The sequence below is a fragment of the Lonchura striata genome, chromosome 1 (assembly GCF_046129695.1).
Source record: "Lonchura striata isolate bLonStr1 chromosome 1, bLonStr1.mat, whole genome shotgun sequence".
NCBI classification, from domain to species: domain Eukaryota; kingdom Metazoa; phylum Chordata; class Aves; order Passeriformes; family Estrildidae; genus Lonchura; species Lonchura striata.
The window spans coordinates 133,596,587-133,623,489 of NC_134603.1; the positions used below are offsets into that span (position 1 = coordinate 133,596,587).

General features: G+C 36.9%; 1 protein-coding gene across 3 annotated transcripts; it reads left to right on the forward strand.

Moving 5' to 3' along the window:
* The first annotated feature begins 143 nt into the window (after nt 1-143).
* On the forward strand, nt 144-25,220 carry PEX1 (peroxisomal biogenesis factor 1). Of its 3 annotated transcripts, none has more exons than XM_021551664.3 (24): nt 144-327; nt 1,861-2,004; nt 3,855-3,938; nt 4,176-4,290; nt 4,380-5,152; nt 6,509-6,628; nt 8,741-8,864; nt 9,124-9,233; nt 10,448-10,548; nt 11,355-11,487; nt 12,162-12,258; nt 13,324-13,494; nt 14,744-14,898; nt 16,105-16,294; nt 16,491-16,657; nt 17,426-17,560; nt 18,134-18,198; nt 18,993-19,135; nt 19,213-19,316; nt 20,177-20,353; nt 21,887-22,117; nt 23,584-23,781; nt 24,122-24,252; nt 24,934-25,220. In XM_021551664.3, the coding sequence occupies exons 1-24, from the start codon at nt 205-207 to the stop codon at nt 25,016-25,018; spliced, it is 3,876 nt and encodes a 1,291-aa protein (XP_021407339.2). In that variant the 5' UTR covers nt 144-204; the 3' UTR covers nt 25,019-25,220. The 3 variants fall into 3 exon arrangements, with proteins under 3 accessions (XP_021407339.2, XP_077644161.1, XP_021407342.2); XM_077788035.1 differs by having other exon boundaries at nt 14,846-14,898; XM_021551667.3 differs by lacking the exon at nt 23,584-23,781.
* Nucleotides 25,221-26,903: the final 1,683 nt, after the last annotated feature.

Sequence of the window (26,903 nt, forward strand, 5' to 3'; positions counted from 1 at the left end):
CTCCCTCCGTGCGGCGGGAGGAGGAGCCGCGGTCCGCAGCGAAGGAGCCAATCAGAGGCGGGCAGCGGGAAACGCCGTGCCCGCATTGGCCGGCAGTGGGCCGTACCACTGCCCGGGGGTGGCAGGGAGCATTACCCCCCGCGCCGCCCCGGCAGGCGGGTCCGTGCCCGGGCGGAGCGGGCGGCGGGCTGGCTGGCAGCGGCCATGTGGGGCTGTGGTGACCCCGGTGGAGCCGCCGCCGCCACCGCCACCGTCGTCCTGAGCGGGACCCGCGACTGCTTCCTGCACCTGCCACCCGCACTGGCCTCGCTCCTCCGCCTGCAGCAGGTACCGGGGCGGCGCCGCTCGGGGCCCGCGCGAGGGGAGGATTGCGTGAGCGCGCCCCGCAGCCTGTTACCGGGGCGGTGCCGAGCCCTCCCCGCAGCCGGGACCCCTCACGGGGAGCCATCGGGGAACCCCTCCTTCCTTCGCCTCCTGCGTGGCCCAGTGTCGTCATCCAGTCCTAATAAAACCCGGGAATTTTTCTTCCCCAATGTGGTCTGGCACTGTGGGCATCTGCGTCTCTATCATCACTCCCTATTTCAACCAGTTTTCTTCATAACCTGCTAGCATTAAGCGAATAATATGTAAATGATGAATTCAGGTAGGAGAAGAGGTGACAAATTCATGCAGAATCCCTGTTCTTGGTGTACACAAATAAAATATGTCACTGTAGAAAGGCACTCCCGTCATGCAGAGCCCTGCTGAAGATGCGGGTTCAGCTGTAGGGACTGCACCTTACATTGTAAATAACATTTCACACGTGGAAACGGGAGGAGAGGCACTGTGTGCCTCTTGTGCCACGGAGGCAGAACTGATGCCAGCCGAGCAGGGTGGAAAACGGCAGGAGTGAGCCGAGAAGGATGCGAGCAAAGCTCCGGAGTGCTGGGACAGCCCCCGCGGCCGAGCAGGCCTCCCTGGCGAGGGTAACCTGTCCTCAAGGCCGAAAAGGGCCTTTCACAACAGGAAAACAACATAGGCGCGCAAAACCCGCTCGTTCACCTTTGGGGTAGTAGAAGGAAGTTGGTGGAATTGGAAGGAATGCAGTAGTAAATGCGAGCTTCATTTCAGCTGCAGTTTCTGAGTGTTTTACAGATCTGCTGTCAAGAGAGAGGAGAGGGAGTGCAGTTGCTTTGAAGTCTTGTAGTGTCATTCTGTACACTTGTTTGTTAAGGTGGACTACTGCTTTTGCTTAACCTGAGCTGCTAAATGAAAAGATGGAATCTTAGAAAACTTGATAGAAACAGCGTCTTAAATGCATCTCATAAATAAAAATGTTTAAAAGGGGATAAATTGAATCAAAAGCTGAATCTAATTACAGAAGATATTAGATAAGATCTTCAGTTTGACATTGAAATACCTGGGCAGTTCTGAAACAGCTTGATAAAATCATTTTGATCTAGATATTGTGATTTTTGGCTTATTCTAAATGTGTCACAGAAGCACTCTTTGGAGACTGTGTAAATGTTATAATTTTTGTGAAATCAAAGTCTATTTATTTCTTATTTATTTATTTTCCTCATTTGGGAAGTGCAAACGTGCAGTTGTACATTTCTGTAAAATATTTTGATACATTATGCAGAAGAAGGAAAAAAAAAATGAATTTTCTTATTTAAAAATAGTCCATAAAAATAGAAAGCTTTTTAAGAACTGAAAACAAGCGCTCACTTCTTTGTTGAGAGTTGTGCAAACAAGGTGTAAAATCCAGATAATAGCTTTAATTCCTTTGATCTCTCTAATCAAATAGGGTTTTTGTTGTCTGATAGCCATCTCACTTAGCTGGTTTTATATAAATTTATTTTCTTTCTTCGAAACTCATAGGGCCAAGCTGTGAAAGTATCCTGTGCTCATCAGCCAGTATTTTTGAGCTGGATGGAAACCAGGCATCGAGGTCACCAGAGTGAAAATATTGCAGAGATTAACAGACATTTGGCAGAGAAACTTGGCATCACAGATGGAGAACAGGTTTGAAATGCTACCTTTGTTTTCTGTTTAAATAAAGAGCATATTGGAAGATAAATGAAAAGGTAATACTACATGAGTTAGCTGTGACCTTATTTTGTGTATTTAGACAGTTTCTTCATTTACATCTGCTCATGAGAAAAGTTAACTATCATGAAACATCTCAAACATGAAAAGATTTGCTCATTAAACCATTAACAATAACCTAAACCATGTTAGGATAGGCTTCTGGGTAGGTCTTTGCAGGGCTGGGACAACTGTCTTCAGTGACATTAATTTTAAGAAAATACACTTTTAAGCAATTGACAAATTTGGAATGGGAATATTTTGTTTGGAGTTCTGTTGTTTTAAAGTAGCTACTGACTTTCTGCATATTCTTGTTTAACTCACTTGGGGTTTAAATTTTTATCCCTTTCTTCACCCTTTCACCATATGTCCCTTTCTCTTTGAGTGTTTGTATTCACCTCTTATGAATATATATCTATCTGTCTGTATCTATCTATCTAGTTCTTGTACATTCACCTCCTACTCTTGAACACTGTTAAACTTCTTATAAATGACTCATTGAGCAGAAGTTAGAGATGCTCTGGAGGCAGATGGAATTTTCTCACATGGGACCACTAAAATTTCAAAATAAAAGGATTTCTTTTTCTATTAATAGATAGACACTTAAACAAGATTTAAAAAGTACTGCTTTACACAGTGTTATTGTGTAGTATATTCATATTTGCCTATTTTCTCATATAAAAAAATTTGTTCAACATCATAGAAGACATCAAAGATTGTGACTCAGAGCAGTGCATTATCTTACTTTGTTTACTTTTTACACATATTTTCTCTAGAAATTATGTGTCTGCAGAAATTTCCAGTTGAGTAGTTGAGCAGCCAGGCATCTACCCCTTTTAGTTTTAGCAACTTAATGCCTTCAACAGGAAAACATTGACAAAGGAAACTGAAGAAAACCTTACCCAGGTGTTGCTGGGAATAATCATCTGTACAGTTGAATAAATACATGATTAATTAGTTTCACCATTGTTTGGGATTCAGGAGTTACATGTTTGCTATATGATCTTCTTTTTACTGTGCTGGGGAAAAGATACTCCTCTCAATTATTGCTTCAAACTAAGGACATAGAGGATTTCAAAACTGATTGTTACTTTTGTAAAAAGGTGAGCTAACGTAATTCTCTCAGAGGGTGGGTAACTGGTTTTACCTCAGGAAAAGAAATAGTGATGCTTCTTTGAAAATTAATTGCAAGATATTGTTTGCAAATTGTTTGGTTTGTTTTTTTTTTTTGGCAAATACTGACTTTTGAAGTCTGTATTCAATGCATTCTGAAAGATTTAAGCCACAGCAGCTTTTGCCATTCTTCCTGATTCACAGAATATTAAAACTGTTCTGTGGAGATGGGGCTGCTTCCTATGAAGTCATTCATTAAGGAGCTGGGCTTGCTTTTCTATTGTACTTTTTTCCTTATTTTTCAGCTGGTTCTAAATTTATGCCCAAGTGAATTAATTTTGCAACTTTATAAAATCCTGGGGATTTAAAAATAAAGATTAAGAAATGGAAAGGTGGTTATGTGATCAAGGTGTATTAAAAATGGATTATTTGTTACCACCTGATAAACTCCTGATGCTTTTAATGTTCACTGCTTATTGACATCCCCGAGCCTAATGGGATCCATTTCCCATCCATTGAGCATTCATCTGCTTATGAATTACCTAGTGTCATTAGGATGATGTGTGTTTTCCAAGTAGTGAAAACATATAATGAAGGACATGTCAGTTTTCTAGTTGAGAGATGCTTTTGTATAAAAAATAAGGAGTTAAATATTTTGGTGTTACTTTTGCCAGGTTTTTCTTGAGCCCTGTTCCCATGTGTCCTCCTGTCAGCAAGTAGAGGTGGAACCACTCACAGCAGATGATTGGGAAATTCTGGTAATAAAACCCCTTCCATTGTTCATGTTTTTGTCTTTCAAATGACAGAGATTTTGACTCAAGCAGTTTTTTGCACAATGCCCCATTCCTTTCAGCCTCTAAGAAAATATGAAATGTGGTCGAGTTTAGTTGTATTTTATATTTCAAATGGTGTATTAGAAAGAGACATTTTTTTCTTCAAATAAATATTAAAAAGGTATGCAGTATTTAATTTATAATGGTATCACATTCCCCCAGGAACTGCATGCTTCCTCCCTTGAAAGACATCTTCTTGACCAGATTCGAGTGGTTTTTCCAAGGGCCATCTTTCCTGTCTGGGTTGAGCAGCACACCCATGTTTACATCAGAATCGGTAAGCATCGCTCAAGGCTCTGGGAGCACCCCCAGTAAACTGCTTTGCAGGGGTAGATGCATTCATTGGCATCTTTTGCTCATACTTAGGTACACTTGTGCCAGCAGCCCCATATGGGAGATTAGAGCCATGCACAGAGCTTCTGATACGTCCCAAAACACATGGACCTGAGGAGAATATCACCAGCACACCTGCCACAGAAAGTGATGTCTTGCTCAAAAATTTTGTGAAAAATAACATGGATCAGAAAGAAACATTAAAGGATCCTTTTGCCAAACAACCTTACTTAAAGCCTGGAGTCCTTGAACAGAGTAAGACTGATGCAAACATGACGTTTGGCTCAAATGTTCTCCCAAATATATGGAATTTTATAGGGAACATTTTCTATAATACATCTGAGCAGAAACAAAAGACTTCATGTGATAACGATGAAATGAGCCCCTTCAAAGACAAGCTGCTGAACTTAATTCACATGGATTCCATTTTTAGAGTATGTCAGTCCCAGCCTCCCAGTGTACAGAATGTATCCACCACTCATGAATTTCTGAAACACAATGCTGTTCACGTTTTTCCATGGAGTTTAGAATATATTGATTTGGATCCAAATCCTGTAGTATCTTATGGGAGAATTAATGAGCTGCTTTCCCCAAGACAGCGCCACCAAGAAGCAAAACAAAATCTGCCACTTGAAAAGCAAAATAATTTGACTAGTACACAAGACAAAAACCCTTCAAATTCTAATAGTGGTCAAGCATCCAGTGAAGGATCTGTTGTTCAAATCGTTTGGAATGGATTTGAAGACCTAAAGAGTGTCATAGAGTATGGCCACGATGGAGGAGCCCTGCATGTTGGAAGAGTTTGGGTCAGTTTGAGCACACCATATTTCGGGCTTTTTATTTTACAATGTTTTCTATTGGATAGTTGTGAACTGGTTACTTAATGTGCGGTTTTGGGCTGTAGACTTTGTATTAATCTCTTGAGTTTACTAGAAACAAATGCTTTTGCTAGAGCTGTGCTTTGTACTCATTCTGGACTACATGACTTACAATCATCCTCCAAGATGTACAGTGTACTCTGGATTTCTGCACACTTAGCATACTTACACCAAATGAGGAAAATGCTTCAATGTTTTTGAAGGGAATATATGCTTTCTTCACAATCTATAGGTAGCAATTACATTAACAAGAAAGTAAAAGTACCTTTTTACAGACATTCAGTACTGTGTTATAAGACTCTTCATCAGTTAACACTTTGAAATGTGCCTTGACCCTAGGGGTCATCAAACTGTAAAGTGCTGCATAATGTTTGTGAGTCCTTTTATACAGTCTTTAAAATACATCTTGAAGATTAATATCCAATAACCAGCTTGTTTAATTTAGTTTTTGTATGCCATTTTGCCAGGTGGCACAAGTCCAAGTGTGGAGATACTGATGTTTCAGCTTGTTCTGAAAGAGCTACTGCCTGATTATGTTCTTTCTTTCTTGGAAGCACATGTGGGATCAACAAAAACAAAATGTGCTCCAAATCACCATTTGACTATTTTGACATAATATAATTCTCACCATTCACTCATTGCTGTGTTAAGAATGAGAACAAGAGCCTGCAGTGGTCTTTGCCATGAAATCTTTTGACAGACGTAACAATTTTCCAAATGCCAGCAATCATACAGTCTCTCACAGTTAAGAAATATTTATGATGTGTTTTCAGATTGGTATAAGTTTTCATATAGCACAGATTGAAAAGGAGTTTCCTTACAAGGGCAAACTGACTAGTATGATTTAAGGAGAATGCATTTTCTGTCTCTCTGCTGCAGGTGTGCTTAGTTTTGGTCTCTGTAATGGTCTACGTATATTTACCTACCCATGTAAAATTAATTTTAATCAGCAAATGAAATTAAATTGTTGCTTTTCTCCTATACTAAGAGCATTCTTGCAATGTTCTAAGAATTTCTTCTACTACTTTTTTGAGATTTTGGATTTATTAATGTAGTAGAAGGTCATCTGTACTGAGCACTTTCACAAATAGGATAAAAGGTAACTAGAAGTATGCATGTAAGAATAAGATTTGGATATGACTGTCAATGTTATAAATTCCTTCTTAATTCTCTTGAGGTTCCATTAGTGATGAAGAAATTGATGTAGTATTATATGTGCAATGTTACAGCCAGTTTACTTTCTAATGCTTCTTTTCTTTTTTGCTTTTATTTTAAATATTTCAGATTGCAGATGGTCTGAGAAAAAAACTCCATATCGAAATACATTCAACAGTCCGAATTAAGTCAGTTGAGTCTATTCCTAAAATTCCTGTATCTCTTACACTGCAACCCAAACAGAACTTAGTGAGTTGATATTACTGGTCACATACTTGTTCATGTACTGGGAAACTGATAATGTTGCTCTGGTCAAACTGGGGGCAGGGTCGGGGCTGGAAGGAGGGCATTGTGTTTATTTGTTTTAATTTGCTAGATGATGATCTGGAAGTTGTCTATAGAAATAATTCCAAAGGATTTTTTTTTTTTTTATAATTTCTTGGTTTTACTTTTGACTATGTAAATTTAAGTTAATAGGTTGCTATGATCTACTTAAAGAGATTATAAGAGATTATAAGAAATTATAGAGATTATCTAGTATTTGTATATTGATTAATGTACTGTAAACATCAAGCTATGAAATTTTTGGGCAAATTTGCACTTGGTAAATAACTCCAGATAGTTACACTGCTAATTGTAACAATTTTCTTTTAAAGGAACTGGTAGATATCATAGAGGATGGAGAAAATTTAACTTCTGAATTTTGACTTGTTTTTCTGAAGTTATTAAAGGATGTAGCACTCTCAGCCCATATTACACTTAAAATCATAGGGTTTTCCTTTATTCTCAAATTTTGAGAATTTCTGATGTCTGTCTTATTAAAAAGGATGTTGACATGAAAGAGACATGGCACTTTTTAGGAAAATACACATTTTTTGTTAAGTTAGGTCTCAAGTATAAAAAGATCACTTTCAAAATAGCAACAATAATCTATAGTAGTTTTGCACTAGATCTTCATTTGAAGTGCATTAATATAGGTTCAAACCTAGCAAATATTAAGTGTATGCCTTTAAGCCTATAAAAGAAACACAAAAGAAAAAGAGTCCTAGAGTTAAGGAGTAAATATCCAGTTTAAACCTTCCAGGAGAAGACGTGCCTAAATTTTACCAACACTGCAATGCCCAGGCAATTGTAGTGGAAGTGTCATAATTTGTGTGTGCTGTTTAGTCTTTTGCTATCTTTTTTCTTTTCCTCGTGGTTAGTACTTAATTTTTAAGTTGTATCATTGAATCCCTCTGTTTTCCTATAAAGGAGATATATTCTGAGTGGGCATCTGTGACAGTAGGAACATACTTAGTACCAGTTCTCACAGTCCATCTGACGTATCTCTGGAATTATGTATTTCTTCATAACTTGTGTAACAGTGGCCTGATTATTTCCCATGTTAGCTTCCCCTCAAAGCTTTAAATGCAGCACTTGCCATTATAGCAAGGCTTAGGTAGGTTTGTTCTTCATCCCCAATATTTTTAACTTGGTTTCTTACCTACAGAAGGACATTATTTTTTTTATATTGGAGATAAAAGGATTATTATTATGATCCTTGTGGATCCCTTCCAACTCAGAAAATTCTGTAATAGTCTGGCATTAATCTGCTAAAATCGTAAAAAAGAAATAGTTATGTATGCTCTTGTGTAATTTAAAGACAGATTTCTCCTTTTCCTTTCTAATTCAATTAAAGAGTTTTTTTTAGTTCTTGGAAAAGAGCCAGACAAATGCAGAAAGAATTGTTACAGTAACTTCCATTGATACCCCCTTTTCTACATGAGAATTAGCATCTGTGATTAGGAACTTTAAGAGATACGGGATCTGGACTCAATTTCTTTTCTTATTCCAGTTATCTAGGTGATATGGGATAAGTTGTTTGGTCTCTGCCTGTCTGTTGAAGGTTGTTGGTGATGCCTCTGAACTGGATAAGCCCAGGGTTCTTTTTACAGGGAAAGGGTATACAAGAAAAAGAGAGGTGTAGTGAGCACCTGAGGTAAGTCTCAGGTTAATATCAATGCATATCTTCAAACCCAGGGTCTGAGCAATGCCCTTCAATCTGGGAAGGCAGATAAGTAAATCAAAAATAGCAGCTTTTTGTCACCCTCATATCAGTGTTCTGAGGGAAAAAACCTTTAGAGGTGGTCTGATATTCAGCTGTGGCCATAGCAGAGGCTGCACAGATATTTTCCCTAGAGCTGATGATAGAAATGGTGTTTGTTGGCAAAATGCTATTTCCTAAATGAATAAAACTCTTACATCTTCTTCCGTCTCTCTGCTGCCATAAGAGAAACAAATGCCTCATGCATCAGAAGAAAACATTTTTACTTATGAACGCCTGGTTTTGTTTTATTTACCTTCTTCCTTTTTCCTATTTAGCATAAAGATATACACGAAGATGATGTTAAATGTGCATTCAGTTCTTGGCTGCAGGATTCCACTACTGATGATCACCCATGGATGATGACAAGCACAGACTGTGTACATCTGTCTGTTAAAGAAGGCAAGGATAATACTGTCCTGTCTACTATGGAATTTCATTAGCCAGTATGCCAGTTAATTTCAGTATACACCTTTTAACATAACTGATACCTCTTCACACTGAAAGTGTAAACTTGAGTTACCCCTTAATATTATTGATTAACCTTTTTTAGTTTTAATTTTGGATTATACTGTAGCACCATTCTAATCTGTTTTACCTAGTGAGGAGCAAAAGCTGAATTTATTTGGAGTTTTAATAGTTGTTCATTGTGTTTTTATAGGAATGGAGGAGTTTGTCCTTAGTGCAGTGCATCCTGTGCACATTGAAGAAAATAAGTCCGAGAATATTTTTATACTAAATCCCACTTTGCTGGAAAAGACAAATATACAAGTAAATATCACATAGTGTCAGGTATCAAGTAATTTAAATTGTTATATTTGTTTAAAATATATTGCATTTTTATATAACACATTTCAGTTTCTCTTCTAAAGTAAATAATGTCAGTCTGTTCATAAAGTTATGTCTTCGTCCTTTGTGTCATTCTGTAGCTTGAGGGCCTGCTGAAATTCCAGGCATGCCGTGCTTGTCACTGAGTGTCGTAGAGTTTGCATATCAAACTCTCAGAAAAATCAGTTAGAAGAGAGGAGAGTCAGTACTGTCCAAGTTTGAACATCCTTACACTCATTTGTATATGTACCATCCTTATTCTTAGTTGATCTGTCCCTTGCTAGCTACCTACCACACTCACCCTGCCTTTTCTCTGATATATTTCGCGCCTTCTGTTTCCTCCATATTTCATTTCTCAGAAGAATTAGTATTTCTATTTAATATGAGAATTACTGCTTCCATTAGTAATTCCAGTTGATCCACTGCCCATTACTTCAGGGTTATGGTTATAGGGGTGGGATAATGTTTTTTTCATTTTTAAACATACAGTAAATTTTAGTGGAGAATTAAAGGTGTTTTTTGGCTGTTTAGAATAGAATTTCCATGGAAAATTTAGAATTGCTGTTAAAAAAATAATAAAATGAACTTTCTTTTGCTAGTACTAAAGTATTAGAAGGCTTCTAGAAATTGTTCAGGTGACTGGAACGAAGATGAAAGAGCAAAATGCCTTTTGTAATAGCTATGTCAACATCTCCTACTAATCTGTTCTTAACCTGTGAACCTCTGCAACCCTGGTGGCCTGCCCAGCTTTCCATACTAGCTACCTGGTGAACAAGATCGAAAAATGCATGCCAGGTGTTTTGTCAAATTACTTTTCACCCAGTTAGATTCCTGATCAGATTCACTATTTTGCCTCATTCACTATTCTGCCAGCAGGGCAGGGGGAGAGCTACAGGTAGGGGAAGAGACAGTGGGCTGCACAGTCTGTTATAAACAGCACTTGGCCAAAAATCTAATATTACATTATTAAATTACAGTGCTAGACTGTATTTTGAAAGTAGTTGTATCTCTTCCATTTCACCGATGCACCTTTCTTTCAAGCACAGCAAAGCATAGATACAGTGTTGTCTTTGCACAAGTCCAGAAATGGCTGATCACTCCATAGCCTTCTTCTGTAGTTATATTTCAGCTGAAGTCCTAATTCTCCTTTGTTGTAGGTTCTTTTGCATCCTCTAAGTAGAAAAGCTGATGATGACAAACAGCCACCTTTGCCTGATAGAGACAAGAACCTTCCATACCACAAACTAAGCGATTTAGGGTGAGACATTTTCATAGAAAAAAACATGGGAGGGAATGGGAATGAGAATTAGAAAAAAATAACATTGGTGGAAATGCAGCCTTTTGGACACTGCCAGATCTAAGCAAAACTGCATCTTCTGGCTTGTTTCAGGTTCATACTTTATCCTAGTTTATGCAGATGGTTAATTTTGTCCTTGAATGGTCTTACTGCAGTGAATAGAAAACTTCATGTGTCTGAAGGTAGTCACATACTGAAAATTTTGGCATGTCTGCCAGTAGGATGGAAGGTCTCAGAACTGAGGCTGCCTCTGCATGGAAGCTTAGAGCTGAGCTTTAGAAGAAATACTGATGTTCAGCAGTTTTTGCTGTTCTAAGTAGTGTGAACAGACTTCTACATAGCAGCAAGGGACAGTGGGGTGCTTTTAGCTGGGGTGTTCAAATGAAATTTATAAGTTGCAGTCTGCCAATGCATGTCTGCCAGTAACTTCCACTTGTTTACTTGTTCAACTACATTTAATGGTAAGCATCTCAAAGAACTGTAATTCCTAAAAGTTTTGTCACAATCATCAGCTGAGGAGAGAAATGCAGAGTGCTGCAGTCATAAGTACAAGGGAAAACAGCTGTACTGTGTAGCAGATGTGAAGGGATGGGGCAGAGGAGACATGAGAGGCTTGGAGTGTTGTGATAGTATGCTGTCAGTGCTGGGAAAGGTAACTGAGAATACAGTCTGTCAGCATTCTAACTCCCCCATAGTGCAAGCTTTTGCTGCCTACAGAGTGTGCACTGATGCTACCTAGGCCATTTAATGTTTCCTTTCCCCTACAGAGGAGTGGACAAATTAGGAACATCTTTATTTGAACACATAAGCCACAGTCTTCTGGGGCGTCCTTTATCTCAAAAGCTGGCTTCTAATGCTGTGGGACTGCGAAGTGGAGGGGTGCTTCTCACAGGAGGAAAGGTACTCACTTCTGCTTTCACCTGCAAACTCTTGCACATTGTTTTCCATGGTTACAAACTGGTTGACAATTGGTTTGCTTTGATACTATGCACATTCAGAAGAATAGAGAACAAGCTGAAAAAAAGAGCAGTTAACAGAGATAATTCAGTAAAACATTACTTCACACACATACACGTTTGTGTATATATATTTGTATGTATATATACAAACATCTGTTTTGAAGATTGCTACCAATGAAATTTCAATAGGTAATTAATCTACTTTATATTAGGATAAACGTCTCTTGTCCTTGAAGTATTTGGAAGAAAATAAGCATGTGTTTTCTCTTGTGTTCTAACATAAAATGGCAGGGGAGTTGATAGTATTATTTTGCTGTTGCCTCTTACAATGATCCATTTAATGCCATATGTCACTGAACCTAGCAGATGTCTTAACACTGAACTCAGTGGAATCAGAGTACTGTACTGGATGTATCCATTCTGAATTTCTTTGTTACACTTAGGGCTTTAGTCCCTACCGAGTGATACAGAAACAGAATAGATAAATACTTTCATGGAGGAATAAACCCAGTGTGTGTACAACTTCCCCAGCTTGTTGACTGGTGCATACTGTGGCAAAAACACAGGAACATATTGGCTCTGTCAATTTACTTTAGCTCACATTTATTTTTTTAGGGAAGTGGAAAGTCAACATTAGCAAAGGCCATCTGCAAAGAAGCTTTCACTAGGCTGGATGCTCATGTAGAAGTAATTGATTGTAAAGCTTTAAGAGGTATGACAGTAGTTTCTTTTAATCTTGAATGTTTGCTGTGCAATAGAGGCACAGTTATGAAGTTACTATATTTGGTCTGAATAATTTTTCTAGCATTTTTGCTGTTTTCACAAAGATGTTTGATGCCCCACAATTAGTATCTTCAACAGTCTGATGAAAATACAGCTATTGTAAGTTTATTTCACACTTCTGTCAGTTTCTGTCCCACATACCACCACCAATTCAAACCATGCTTGCCATGCTAATTTCTAATTGTTACAAAATAGGAAGAAGTTGCAAAAATTGGACTGTGTTTTTTCAACTGTGCTAGCTGAAGCAAATGTTTTGTTAACAAACCATTTGTTAAAGGATACCTGTACTCAGTGAAAGAATAATACAGGCACCAAATAAGGATCAAATGACCAACTGAAACCTGATTTATGGTGGCATATTTACTAACGTGTTGTATTTGGCAATAGACATCTAACACTTGTGATTAGAGATTATGAGATGACTCCTTAGGCTTTGTGAGTTCAAAATAATAATTATTTTATGCAAAGACGGAAGAGCACAAAGGAGGTATTTTTCTGCTTTTGCATTTCACTGGCATTTCTAAATAGTCTTGCTATTTAGTTACAATAGTTACAAGGGCAGAAAATACTCAACTATTTTCTTACAGAGCCCTTATATTTCCTCACTACATTCTTTTTCTTAAATCTCTACTTAAGCTGGAGCTACTTGCACCAGAGAAAAGGGGAAAGAGTGATGGTGAGCTAGCTTGTTTGCTCTGGAAAATTCTTCCAATTGCAGGATTCTTTAGTAGCTATATTGGAATGCTGCTGATACGTCTCTCGTTTTAACTGTCTGGAAATTAGACTTGTAGGCTTCTATAGTGGTTAGTAAAATACAATTAATCTCATTTTAGAATGTGTAGTACCTTCTAGTACTTTTTGATTGAAGGTGTTGACTCTCTTCTCTAGTGATTGTTGATTCTGGTTTAATCTTGGATAAAACATTGTGAGCAAGATGTAGTCACTCCAATTTTTTCCTGATATTTTGTGTCATTCTAATAGTATTTTGTTTTAGGAAAAAGATTAGTAAACATAAGGAAACATGTGGAAGAAGCTTTTTTAGAGGCAGCATGGAGACAACCATCCATTCTTCTGATGGATGATCTTGACCACATTGTTGGAATGCCTTCTACACCAGAGCATGAGAACAGCCCTGAGACTGTTCAAAGCAATAGACTTGCTTATGGTAATACTCTTCTACATTTGTCTGGATAGAAATATAATGCAACTTAGAATTTCTTACCACTTGAGTTGTACTGTCCTACCTGAACAATTCTGTCTGTATCATTATTGCCTCTGGACCATGTGATATTCAGGCAAAGACTCACAAATTATGGTATGTAAGCATTTGTTGATCCCTATTTGAATCAAAATAATGCACTCTGGATCTTGGAGCAGTCCTTGCCAATGTGCATCCACCACTGCTGCTGGTAATGCCTGTTGTCATTTCCACTGCCAGTACTTGAGGCTTCTTTGTTCTTTTTTTATTACTTACACAGCCAAATATGTTGCAATTGATTACAAACTGCAGATGAACTTTGAATTGTTAATTTCTGATAAATTGATTTTTTGTTTTCCATAATTATTCTTTATAATTACAGTGATGCATCAATTTGATGCTTATTCATGTTGAGAACCAGCTTATTTTAAATGAGTACCAACTTCTTTATCATCCTAATTAGTATACATTGTAGAATTTCTGTTTTGTTTTACAATGTAACAAATCGCAACTGTTAAAAATAAGATGATCAGTTGTAGTTTGACATCCTGTATATGGTCCCCTTTTATTCCTGAAAGTCTAGGCAATGCTAAGTTGCAAATTAAATCTAAATAACAAAGATTAATAAAACCATAGCCTTCATTTCTTAGCTCAGTTTGAGGGAGTTAGAATAATTTTTACTGAAATACTTCTGAAATTCTGAAAATCTTGCTATAATTTCTTCCTAAAAAATGTACTAAGTTACATACAGAATTGTTTGGTTTTTTTATTACTTTTACTTAAAGGTGTAATGTATGCAACAGAACTTTAGAGTTTTAAAGATGTTTTCCTTGATGATCTATCTTGCATCCTTGATTTTTTTTTTTTTTTACTTATATGTTATTACCCTTCTGGAGTGCTTATTGTCTAGGCTTAAGATCTGGGTTTTTCTCCTACAACTTTTTGTTTGCATGGAGGGAGTAATAGCACACAAAAGTAGATGCCATTGGTGATGGTACAAAATCAGCTTTTAAAAAGCACTTCTGATGGCATTTTCTTAATGGAGTGTGCTGTCCTAGAGAGAAACACTACACCTTTTTTTTAAATGTTGTTTAAAAAAACAACTGTAAATGTGGGACTAAAAATATGTTACATTTTGTGTGCGCTAATGCTGCCCTCCAGGTTAGGATTATTTTTGTTCTCTTGCAATTCATGGAGCAATATCTTCTGTGTTTAGTTTTGAAAGATCTGATGAAAGAAGTTATTTCCATGGGGAGTTTGATTGCATTAATTGCCACGAGTCAGTCTGAACATTCCCTTCATCCTTCCTTGGTTTCAGCACAAGGAACTCATGTATTTCAGTGCTTCAAATGTATCCAATCTCCAGATCAGGTAAATTAAAGTAAAAATTTTTAAAATGTTGTTTGCCTTCCCACTAGTCTCAAATATGATACTGGAATACTGGAACAGCTGCAAAAATAGTAGGTTACACTTGAAGTTGAGAAAAAAATCTGAAAATCTTAGAAGTTCTTTCATGATACTTAAGTACCTCAGAACTTACATCTGTCATTATAAAGTTAAATAAAGAAAGAGTAATGCAGTGAAAACTCACAGTTGGCCCCATTCTTCAGTGGTAAGAGAAGGTTGTATTTAGAGAACGTTTCAGTTCAACGTGAAATGAGTCAGGTTGTCTAACACAGGTGAGATATGCATGTCTCCTTGTTACCTTTAAGGGGATGCTGAAGCAGCAGCTTTGTAAAACATGTAAATCATCAAGTTAGAGAAATGAAATTAAATGTGTATTTTTTTCACAGCTCAGTGAAATAAGTATGTCCTTAGGACATGCATATTAAAAATGTTATTAAAACTAAATGTTAATTTTATAGGACAGTTTCTATATTAATACTGTTTCTCTACTTTTGAACATAGTCCAGTTTGAAAAAGAAATGGATAAAGAGAAGATTGAAGAGTATTAACTTTCATGCAGGAGAAAGCAGATACTTTGAAACTCTTTTTCCCTAATGATTCATTTGTATTTAACACAAGTTGTTCTGTGTCTTCAGTCACAGGCCAGCTATTAAAGGAGGGGATGCAGTTTAACTTTCTCCCTCTTCCTGCAAGTCGGCTTTTATTGTTTTTATTATTAATACTCAAATTAAGGATGAGTCACTGGAAAAGTCAAGATCTCAAAAGATACCAAATTATTTGAAGTGTTTTTATCTATCACGATATATTGCACCTCGGACATATTCTTTGCTCACACTGACAAAATACAATGTGTTCTTTTTCCTGTGAAACAGAAAAAATGGATGTAAAACAGTAGAATCTGGGGAGGGAGGGTTGTTTCATTATTAATGTTGAATTTAAAGTAACTCTGGTGTGGTGAATATTTAAAGTTACAAAATGGGTGAATTTATTGAAGTGCACCTGAAGCGCTAGCATTTGTTTATATTGCTTAGGTTTGGTTATTTAAAGGGTTGGTGTTATGCAAATATTTCAGGAAATTTTAATACATCATACCTATTTAGTCTTTGAATCCCTGAACTCCATATAAATAATACACTCAATACACACTTGCTGCACAATTCTGTATTTCAGAAGCAAAGATATGAAATGCTGTATTCCATAATAAAGAAGAAACTGAATTCTGATCCAAAGGACTTCTCTGATCTTGACCTCCAGTGTATTGCAAAGGAAACAGAAGGTTTTGTTGCTAGAGATTTTACTATGCTGGTGGATCGTGCCATTCATACCTGTGCTTGTAACCAGAATGCATCAGATAATGGTGGTATGTCAACAACAAAATGTCTTAATTCATAGTCTTAGTTCTGTTATCCAGAACTGGTGGAATGATACAAAAAGAGAGCCCCAGTTTTTATATTATATGTTAAATTTTATTTAATTGTTACATATTGTAAGGAGTTTGTTACTGGCAGTCTGTTTGTTTGGATTTTTTTCAGGATTTTTTTTCTTTTTTTAAGCAGATTTGAACCTGTCCACTGTGGATTTCCAAAAAGCTCTAAAAGGTTTTACTCCATTAGCTCTGAGAAATGTAAACCTTCATAAACCTAAAGACCTTGGCTGGGACAGGATTGGTGGCTTAAAAGATGTGAAGCAAATGCTCAGGGATACCATCATGTTACCTGCAAAGGTACGAAGTTCCTTAAAGTTAGTTACTTGAATTTTGTACATAATGTTAGTAGGGAAGAATTCTTTTTTAAGCTTTGAGTTGGATAGAAAGATGATGGGCATGATTTTGTAGCTTTCCAATCTTCAACTGTCTTCAGCTACAGGGAAACACATACTCCTTCCCCTTCTCTCTTACAAATACAAAAGGCAATGGCTGAGCTTTACTACAGAGCAAGTGTTGCTCTACAGTATTGGAGTATTGCCATACTCGCCTGCAGGGCTTGTGATTAAGCTATGTAAAGACAACATTTCCAGCTGCTTTCTTCAGTGGTTTTGCTAGAGGACTATTTTATTTCAGATGAATGCAAATCCATTAATTTCACTGTATTTTACTTTGGCCTTTCTGCCTTTCTTAAAACTTGAATGTTGAGATGAGCCATTGACTCTTCAGAGAAATGACTGAATGGTGTATATGACCATATCATTCAGTGATTAAAATTGACTCTTCAGAACTACTGGTATGGAGAATATAAAGCTCTAGTCTATCCCTATTCTGGCCTGTTTCCTAGAAGATCCCGCGTATTTGTATTTTAGGTACCTGTTAAACCTAGGAACCTAGTTCAGCCCCAGGTAAACTAAAAGTCCAGATAAGCTGTTGGGATAATACTGGGCATGTAATAAATCATAGGCATTCTGTTTAGACAAAAAATCATCATTAGTCAGTGATGTTACAGTACATTACAGAATACTTGCTTTTTTTAGAATATATCACATTGACACTCTTTTCCAGTATCCAGAATTATTTGCCAACCTGCCCATTCGACAGAGATCAGGAGTTCTGCTGTACGGAGCTCCTGGAACAGGAAAGACACTCTTGGCAGGAGTGATTGCAAGAGAGAGTGGAATGAATTTCATCAGCATCAAGGTAGCAACAGTTTAAACTTAATTGATTAGTTTTGTTAACTGAATTAAACAACTTTACATAATACCTGAAACTATGTGCTTGTGAGGTCAAAATACTACAATAAGAAACTAACATTTAAGTGAGCTTCTGGATAGCCCTCTGAATATCTGATTCCTGGAACTTCACAGTTTTATTACTGAGATTTTTTTGTATATCTATTCATTAGTCAGAATTATAAAATGTAATTAAGTGTTCTTAGTTTATCTTTTTTTTTGTAAATCAGATTTTGATTCCACTGGACAATGAGCAATATATTTTAAACATTTTTAAAATACTGTGTAAAAATTTGCCTTGACATAATGTAACACATGTTCTGTCGTGGTACAAAAATGGCAGTGATTACTTTTAAACAAGTTGAAATGCTTGCAATATTCTTCTGGTTTATCTAGACCCCTTGGCTCTTCTGTTCAGAGATAACATTGTCTTGGTTGCAAGAAAATTCAGCCTAGTACACAAAATATATGCTGATGTTGAATTACACATTAAAACTGAGAAACATGTAATGAGTATTTTTTTCTCATTATATCTTTTTAGGGACCAGAGCTGCTCAGCAAGTACATTGGAGCAAGTGAACAAGCAGTTCGAGATATATTTAACAGGTTTGTTTCGTAAAGATTTGTGATCAGTAAATTTCACTGGTTGAAACACAAGTAAATAATTTTGTTGTCTGAAGAGAGATACGATATCAGATCACAAAAGCATCTGAAATAATCAGTTGTGCTGAACCAGATGGGTGTATCTTGGCAGGTTCAACCTGGCCATCATTGTTAAAGAACTGCCCATTTTGGCTCCAATGAGGAATGTGCTTTTGAAGCTGAACTCCCAGTTCTCTCCAGCTACAGTACATCATAGAACTATCTTGGAAAACACATACTGAATTCCTTTCAGATAGTTCCAGAAGACAGATGACTGTACTCCAAGTAGTAATGCACACTCAGTACCTAGGGTATATTAAATTTGGTATTGAAGTCCTCAATGTCAGTAGTTCTTTTTACAAATCTGCTCTTACTGGCTCTCAGTGCTCCCTAATGTCAACATATCCTACATAGCCTTTGCTTCTCAACTTATCATGTAGGCAGTCTTTTTGTTAGCTGTCTGTAAGCCAAGAACTCATCCGCAGTGATTGAATATTAGAGCTTTCATTTGTATTAATATGACAGTTGAGCACTTAGAAATGATAAAGTGAGTGCTAAGTATGTCATAAAAATGAACAGTGATTCTATTGCAGCCCAATTTTCTGAACCTCCTAAATTCTACAGAAAGCAGATTTTCTATTCTTTCATTAAATAAAAATGTACTCTGAAGCAAAAAGCTTCAATATTTCTAAACAATTCTACCTGTGAATGAAACTTAAACAGAAAAATAAGTATTGCTCATTTTTTTTCCCTTTTAGAGCTCAGGCAGCTAAGCCTTGTATTGTGTTCTTTGATGAATTTGATTCCATTGCTCCTCGCCGAGGTCATGACAACACAGGGGTCACCGACCGAGTGGTTAACCAGTTATTGACTCAGTTAGATGGTGTGGAAGGCCTGCAAGGTACCAATTCACCTGTGTGCTCCTTTTTATGCTGAAGTTTAGCAGATGTTAATGGCATTTTTCTGCACTTTCCTAAGGAGTTTATGTGCTAGCTGCTACCAGTCGCCCGGATTTGATTGATCCTGCTTTGTTAAGGCCAGGTCGACTGGATAAATGCCTGTACTGTCCACCTCCTGATCAGGTGAGGCGACAAATAATTTCACACGAGAGGCAAGGAAAAAATCAGACTAATGGGTTTTATTCTCCTTTTCTTTATATGTAATAGCATTTCAAACTTGGAAAAAGTGGACTTGATTTCCCAGCTCCAGTTATACAATGGGATAAATTCACTGATTTTAATGTGTGGTCATATAACACTGGGGAAATAAAAGGCTGTTTACCACAGTCTTCTGGATTAAGTAATATCCTTTGGATCTAGATGATTTAAAAAATAGGGAGCTAATTTGCAGAAAAACTAGATGCAATGTAGTGTGTATAATGTTCTCCACCTTTCTTTGAAGTATGAATCCAGTGGATTTGACATTGGCTTAAACTATAGCCAGTCCTTAGAGGTTGTACAATGTGTGTCCCTGATTCCCCATTTTATGAGAAAACATTAGCGTTACTTATTTTCAGATTAGTTCATACATTTAATAATTACCACCACATAATTTCATTCTGAAACACATATGATGATTCTGTGCATTCTTCTTTTATTTTCTTTTTTTTCTTTTTAAATTTTTTTTTTCCTTTTCCCTTTTTTTTCCCTTTTCTTTTTCTATTTTAAAGTTCTGGTTTAGAGTAAGATCATTCAGATAAACAGAAGCATTTCACTTTCATCATACTTTTCTTTACAAAAGGACATATGAGGAGCAGAGCTCACCTTCATATTTTTATGTATTTCATATATAAAACCCCAGATACTGACTTGATATATTAGAGAAATATATTCTCTGTATACTGCATTTGGTTAGGGTAATATCTTTCTAGTATTAGAGCAGTATCAGTCAGGACAAGGAAAAGAACAGGTTACTTTCTGACATTTTTTTCCCTTTTTTCCAGAATTCACGCTGTGAAATCTTAAAAGCTCTCAGTCATTCCCTGTCCTTGGCAACTGATGTGGACTTTCAGGATGTTGCAGCAAAAACAGAACAGTTCACAGGGGCTGACCTAAAAGCTTTATTATACAATGCCCAATTAGAGGCAATCCATGCTAACTTAAATTTAGGTTTAACACAGGTAAATGAAACTAATATAAAAGAAGTCTCTCTGGTTTATTTTTATGTTTATATGTTTGAAAGAGTTAATTGTATCAATGTGGTTTTTTAGCATAATTATATTTTTGTATATTTTTGTACAGAGGATTAACATTTTAAAATGTTTTCAGAAAAATACATGAATAATGCAATGAATTGGTTTAAATACTTCTTAAACACAAGGTTGTTCTCATTTAATGAGAGGTGTTTATTGTTAAATAGATATATGTAAGTCCAAATGTGTTCATCACTGTTGTGAGGAGCAACTAACAGATTGACATGAGGGATCCCACATTGAATTTCTTAGGAGTCGATAGCAAATTCAGTTTAGAGATGGCACATTTTGGATGTGAAATTGGTGTGTTTTGGGGAGTTGTTCCAGCAGCTGGGTTTGACTGAGGTCAGGAGAGAAGAGGCAAGAGGATGGCAATACCTGAAACAGCCAGCTCTGCCTCATCTTCCAGATACTAGCTAGTACTTGAACTTCCAAAGTCCAGGATTCTACCCTTGGTTTGTACCCCTCATGTGACTCACTGGCACATCCTTCCTCTTTTAATCTCTGTTCAGCCACCTCTCTTCATATTTTTAACCAGCCTGTCCTCTGGTTCTAGCTGGAAGGGAGCAGGCATGGCTTCCACTACTCAGTAGCCAAAGGGAAGGGTTGGGTCGGGGTGCAAAATGAAGGAGACCCTCTTGAATTCTTTTTGCCATAGCTGTTACCAAGGAATTGAGCTCTGAGGATGTGACTCTTAGTATTGCGAGGGATCTCCAGCACATATTCCCTAACACTCCCTTCACTTGTAGCATCAGTAAGTAGTTGATAACCTCATGATTATCCATCATGGGAAGAGATTATTGTCTCAAGCATTGCTGTCCAGAGTGGTGTGCATACACCCCAGAGAAAGCACAAGGCAGTCCATTGATGTTGCAGGAGGACTAGAACTTCAGTGGTACATGTATAATTTACAAATAATATCCATTTGCTTGGTAGAGTGCACTCAGAAATTTTTGACTGATAGAGACCATCACAAGGTTTGCAGCCACCAGTTTAAAGCAGCAATTCTGTTTTCCACATCAGCATCTCAAGTGTGTTTCCTATAGACTAAAAATGAGTACAGCAGTTAGGCACTATAAAAGTAGACTCACTTCAGCCTCCTAGAGCATTTTACACAAGATACTAATTTGCTTGATAGGTAAAGTTGAGATAGATGTGCTACAACACAACACATACATGAACTTTCCCAATGCTTCCTGTTACTGAGAGTGTGAGGCAGTGGAAAAAAAAAACCTTAAAATTGCATCCCGAAACTATTTTTCTATCATGAAGACAGAAAGTTCTTAAAGGTATTAGATTTTCTTAGGAAAATATTTAGAAATATGCTCCTAGAGAAAGACAGATTAGAGTAAAATGTAAATTGATACTAATTTGCACTGTATATCAAATCTTTTCATGTATTTCTGATTCTAGTTTGTTACGAGTTAAGAAACTCTTGTAATGTTCTGGTTTTTGTTACAGGATTTTGGATCTAGTTCTGATAGTGACTTCAGTCTCTCTTCCATGGTTTTTCTAAACCACAGCAGTGGCTCAGATGATTCAGCAACAGATGGAGAAGCAGGGCTAGAGCACTCTCTTATTTCTTTAGATATGTCTGACTTGCTCCCTGAAGATCCAAGGTCCAACATGTATCGTCTTTATTTTGGAAGCTCTTATGAATCAGAGCTGGGGAATGGAACTCCTTCAGAATTGGTAAATTACTCACTTAATGTTTTAAATTTTCTACGTATTATTAGTTGAGAAGCAGAAAAAAGTGTATGATTTGCCTGGTTCAGTTTATAAATACAATTATGTCTGCTTTGACCTTCAGACTGTCTTCATATTATACTTAGTAGTCCACAGTGAGGAAGGGGATAGAAGGACATGATCTGAGAAAATACAATATGGTTTTTCTGCAGCCTTGCAGGAGTTTAAAGTCAAAATCACAAAGTACTGCTTAATACCCTATAATTAAGCAAATTGCATTCATGTTAAATTTTGCTCTCTGATCAAATGGCTTGTTCCCGTCTGAAGTTCTTCCAAACACTAAAACAGTTCTCGACTTTTTGGTGGTTGGTTTGTTGTTTTTTCTTTAACTTAGTTTTATTACTAAAGAGTGACAACCCAGCTTTCAAGAATTAAGTCACAGTCTCAAGAATCAATGAACCTTCTTCAGTTCCTAGTAAAATGTGCATTAATAGAATAGTCAGACCATGGAATTGTGAAACAGAACAGAATTAAAGCTTAACTTCTATCATTATCTTTAAGTAGAATTTCTGATGTTGCACATAAAGCAGCATGTTCTCTGGCCAGCTTGCAAGTAGGAATGTGCAGGTTGGCTGCCCAGTCCCAGCACAGTGATCAGGTCATCTCTCTTGGCTTGCAGGTCAGCAGAACAGGGTGTGCTGCCTCTGAGGCCTTACAGTGAGCACACAGTTTCAGAATTTTTGTGTGATCTGTAGGAAACGCATTTTCAAAATTAATTTCAATCTGTTGTAGAACTGTAGAACTACTACAAATAGTAATCAAAGTTCTTAGACTCTTGTTTTCAAAACTGTCTTGCATTGATTATTAAAGCCAAAAATAACTTACTTTGAGATTAGAGAAGTAACTACTGACTGGTAAGGTAGGTGCTTTATTATATTTTATCTTGCATTATGGGTGATACTATTTGATTAATGTAACTTTAAAGACTTTGTTTTCCTCTGATTGTGGAAATTCTTCAGCAAGGATTCTACAAGGACTTTGATATCTTGAAGTTGTTGACTTGCAAAGGTGTTTACTTATCAATTTGGAGGGATGTATATTTGGAGGATGAATATTTAAATTCCAAAGCTAATTACATAAACTCATCCAGATTTCAGAACCACTGATTTCCTAAGTAATTATGGATTTAGCAGACTTCTATTCTTTTTTAGATGGGCCATTACAAAAATAGTTATGTATTTTCCAGACATGAAACACTTCATTTTCAAATTTGGCCTTTTGCCCAAACATTTTGGCATATTAACTTAAATCTTCCTCTCCAAAAAATTACATATGTAATATATTTTAAAGAGAAAGTACTCTTTTTGCCAGTGGAGGCAAGCTTATATTGGATTGTAGGCTAGTTCCTAATAATGGAATTGCTCCTTTGGATCCAAAATGAGTTAATGTATTTCTTCTTGTGATCAATTTAGAGCTCTTTGTGTTTGTCCGGTCCAAACTCCATAACTTATGACCTCACTAGCATCACTCAGAGAGATGTTGCATCCTCACAACCTGCAATGCTTAGAACAGCTTCTCAAGAAGGCTCCCTGGAGAACCAGGAGCAGCAAGCAGAGCACCTGAGGACAGAAATCAATGCTAGCAAGGCCAATTACAGAAGCAAGAATGGAGTATGACACTTTTTTAAATTATTATTTAGTCTTAATACTTCTCTGTTGTTTTTCCACACTTCTTGGTATTTCAGTAAATAATTTCTGCAATAATATTAAATACTGTGTAATGAAAGTGGCAAAGATAAGTGATACTTAATTTGAGGAGAATAAGCCAGATGTTAGCATTCATGTAATTCAACAGTTATTTCTGTTATTTATTAATATGGAGGGGGGAATGTTGTGACTTTTTTTAATACATCTGTCTGTACATGTAATGGAGAGGTTCCATAGTTAATTATGTTGATGGCACTGTGTTTCTGTAGAAATTTTTATTGTCTGTTCATGGCTCTCTTTCAAGGAGGACAGCACCCCTAATCAGTCAGTGCTTCCCAAGACCACTATAACTATTACCCAGTCTCATCTGCTGACTGCTCTTCAGGGTATGAGACCATCCATTAGTCCGGATGACTGGAAGCATTTTATTGAACTGTAAGTATTTTTTTTTTTTTTTTAATTTGAATTCAGTGGAGATGTGGTCTTACCACATTACTTATACATCAGAAGCACAATAGTTTTAAATAAATGTTGGGACTGGCAGCAGATAGGTGATAGCCTTTGACAGCAGTTTTTTAAGAAATATTAAGTTACGTAGTAGGAAAGGAAAACTATTTTACCAGTAATTGTCTTATTCATGCAGGACCTAGAAATAACAGACCACGACCCCCTGATATTATGTTAAGAGCTGTAACAGTACAAAGAGGCTCTTTAAGTTCCAGGTCTTTCCTGCTTCCACTTAGTAGTAGCTCCTTGTATTTTCAAATGGCTGGACTTTGGCCCTCTGTAGTGATCTTTGTAGCTGCTGTGTTTGGGAAAGGCAATAATCTGTAGAAGTGTAAACGTACTGAAAAGGAGAATGTGTCTCCTTGGACATGGAGGCCAAAAAGCTGGGAAAAAAACCAAAATAAGCAGGGCAGAGAGCTCTCTGAGTTAGTTGTGTGGGTGATAAGTCCTCCAGGTCCCCAGGTCTGAGGAGACGGGTACTTTTCATTTGCTTAAACATTTACTTAAATATCTGGAGTTCTGTGGTGCATTAATATGCATCTGAAGAGGCAGACACAAAAACCACATTCCATAAGAATTTGCTAATGTATTTTTTTTTTTTGTTTCCAGGTATGATAATTTTCAGAATCCCAAGAAGAGAAAAGTACAGATTGGTGCAACATTCAGACCAGGACAAAAAATTACTCTAGCTTAGTAATTTATATTTGCTTGTAATTGCTAAACTGTAACTTGAAATGACAGATGTGATTAAATCAGATTATTTATATGCATATAGATTTATTAATGCAGCAGTTGGAGATAAGTTTCTTTTAAACTAATATGCTGTAAAATTATGTGATATTTTATTTTGAAGAAAATTGTCCTCCTTTAGATTGATATTAAATTTTTTGAGAGAACATTGGTTATTTCTGTCCACTTGTTTATCATATAAACTTTAAAATTTTGGTTTTTATCAGTTTACTTGCCACAATCTAAAAATGATTTCCTGTCCCTGCTTACTCCCTCACAACAAATAGTATCTGGTCAAATAGATTGTAATATTTATGGGCGATGTGTTTTTAAAATACTCTATAAAGTAATTCTCTAATGGCCTTTGGAGAGCTTAGAGGAGGGTGGTACTTCATATGGATATTAGCAGGCAACTAGACTAATATTTCCAGAATACACTTTTCCAGCTATAGCAGGAAAACCCAGACCAAGATCCTTGCATCTTGTGTTCTGCTGCTGTTTGTTAATCAGAAGAATACCAAATTGCATTTCACAACACCTGCACCTTCTTACTCCTACTTTTTTTTACCTGGAGACTGCTAAAAATATTTTGGATGCTTGGAAGCTTTCTCATGTTACATCTGAAATTATTCACAACGCTTGTTTTCCATGGAGATTGTTAAAGAGTTGTGTTCCTTAACTGATATGTAGATAACCAGGTCTTAACACAAGGAGGAGACAGGAAAGAAAACTAGACATGTTTCCCATGAGTCTCTTTGACCTTTTCACAGCATTTTGTTTCCCTTTCAAAACAGTCTTGAACTCTTAAACCAAGGAAATATTATATTATCATTAGTTCAAGTACTTGCATTTGAATCTTCAGCCCAGTTAATTTATTGATTAGTTCCTGCAGTTTCTCAGGTACCAGTAGGAGTTTTCACTTACTCTTTCACCTACTGGCTTTGATTTTTCAGTCAAGGGCTCTTTCCTACACCCAGAACCTCTGTAAGAAAGTGGTCTTCCAGCTCTGTGTCAAAATTGTTTAAAAAACATTGTGGTTTATTACATCTTCTTCACTTGGTAAAGAAATCTTCAGATATTACAAAAACATCCAGATTAGCCAAAATTAGCAGCAGAATCTGTTCTTCAATTCTGGTCTAGATAATGGTAGTACAAAATTTCATTAGAAATTAATGTTCCTGGTACTGATTATCTCAAAATGCACTAATACTTAACTGTGAAAGGACCAGTTGCAGGCTAATTTTGATGGTAGCAAAGACAATTCCATAGATTATTGCACTGTCCTCACATTGGGAGTCATTTAATTGGAATACTGTACTTCAGTGCCAAGAGTTATATTGCAGAGTTAAAAAGGAAGGTTTGCTGAATGCCAAGGTCTTACCAGTCCTCAACCAAAATTATGTCCTACACTGTTATGGAAAATGTTCTTAAAACCCAGGAAGTCTTGTTCCAAATCTGTTTTTCCTCCTTCCTCCATTCCAGGAATTTCACCAGTGAATGAGCTCAGTGTTAGTTCAGACATTCCCCTGCATGCATAACCTGGATGATGCTGTGGGTAGGTTCATGTGATCCAAGCAGGAGGTCACTGAATAACTACCTACTGTTAGGTGATCTTTGGTTACATTCTGAGTTGCATTGACATCTCACCTTGGTAATAGAGAATGTAAATGAAGCCTAGCTAAATCTGATGTACAAGGAGCATTAACTCTGTAGCTCAGAGGAGGATAATGCCTTCTATTCAAGTGTTGCGCAATGAGATTCAGCTGGCCTGTGGAGACTCTTGCACAAGGCCTGGGAGGGAGAGGCACTGCAAGAGAAAAGGAATTAGTGACATTTGTTTCACATTCTGT

What these genes read in the sequence shown, in the direction of transcription:
- PEX1 (XM_021551664.3), top strand. Translation starts at nt 205, where the DNA reads ATGTGGGGCTGTGGTGACCCCGGTGGAGCCGCCGCCGCCACCGCCACC. An exon ending in CAGATGATTGGGAAATTCTG is followed by an intron (nt 3,939 to 4,175) that starts GTAATAAAACCC and finishes ACATTCCCCCAG; the next exon opens with GAACTGCATGCTTCCTCCCT. An exon ending in TGAATTTCATCAGCATCAAG is followed by an intron (nt 17,561 to 18,133) that starts GTAGCAACAGTT and finishes ATATCTTTTTAG; the next exon opens with GGACCAGAGCTGCTCAGCAA.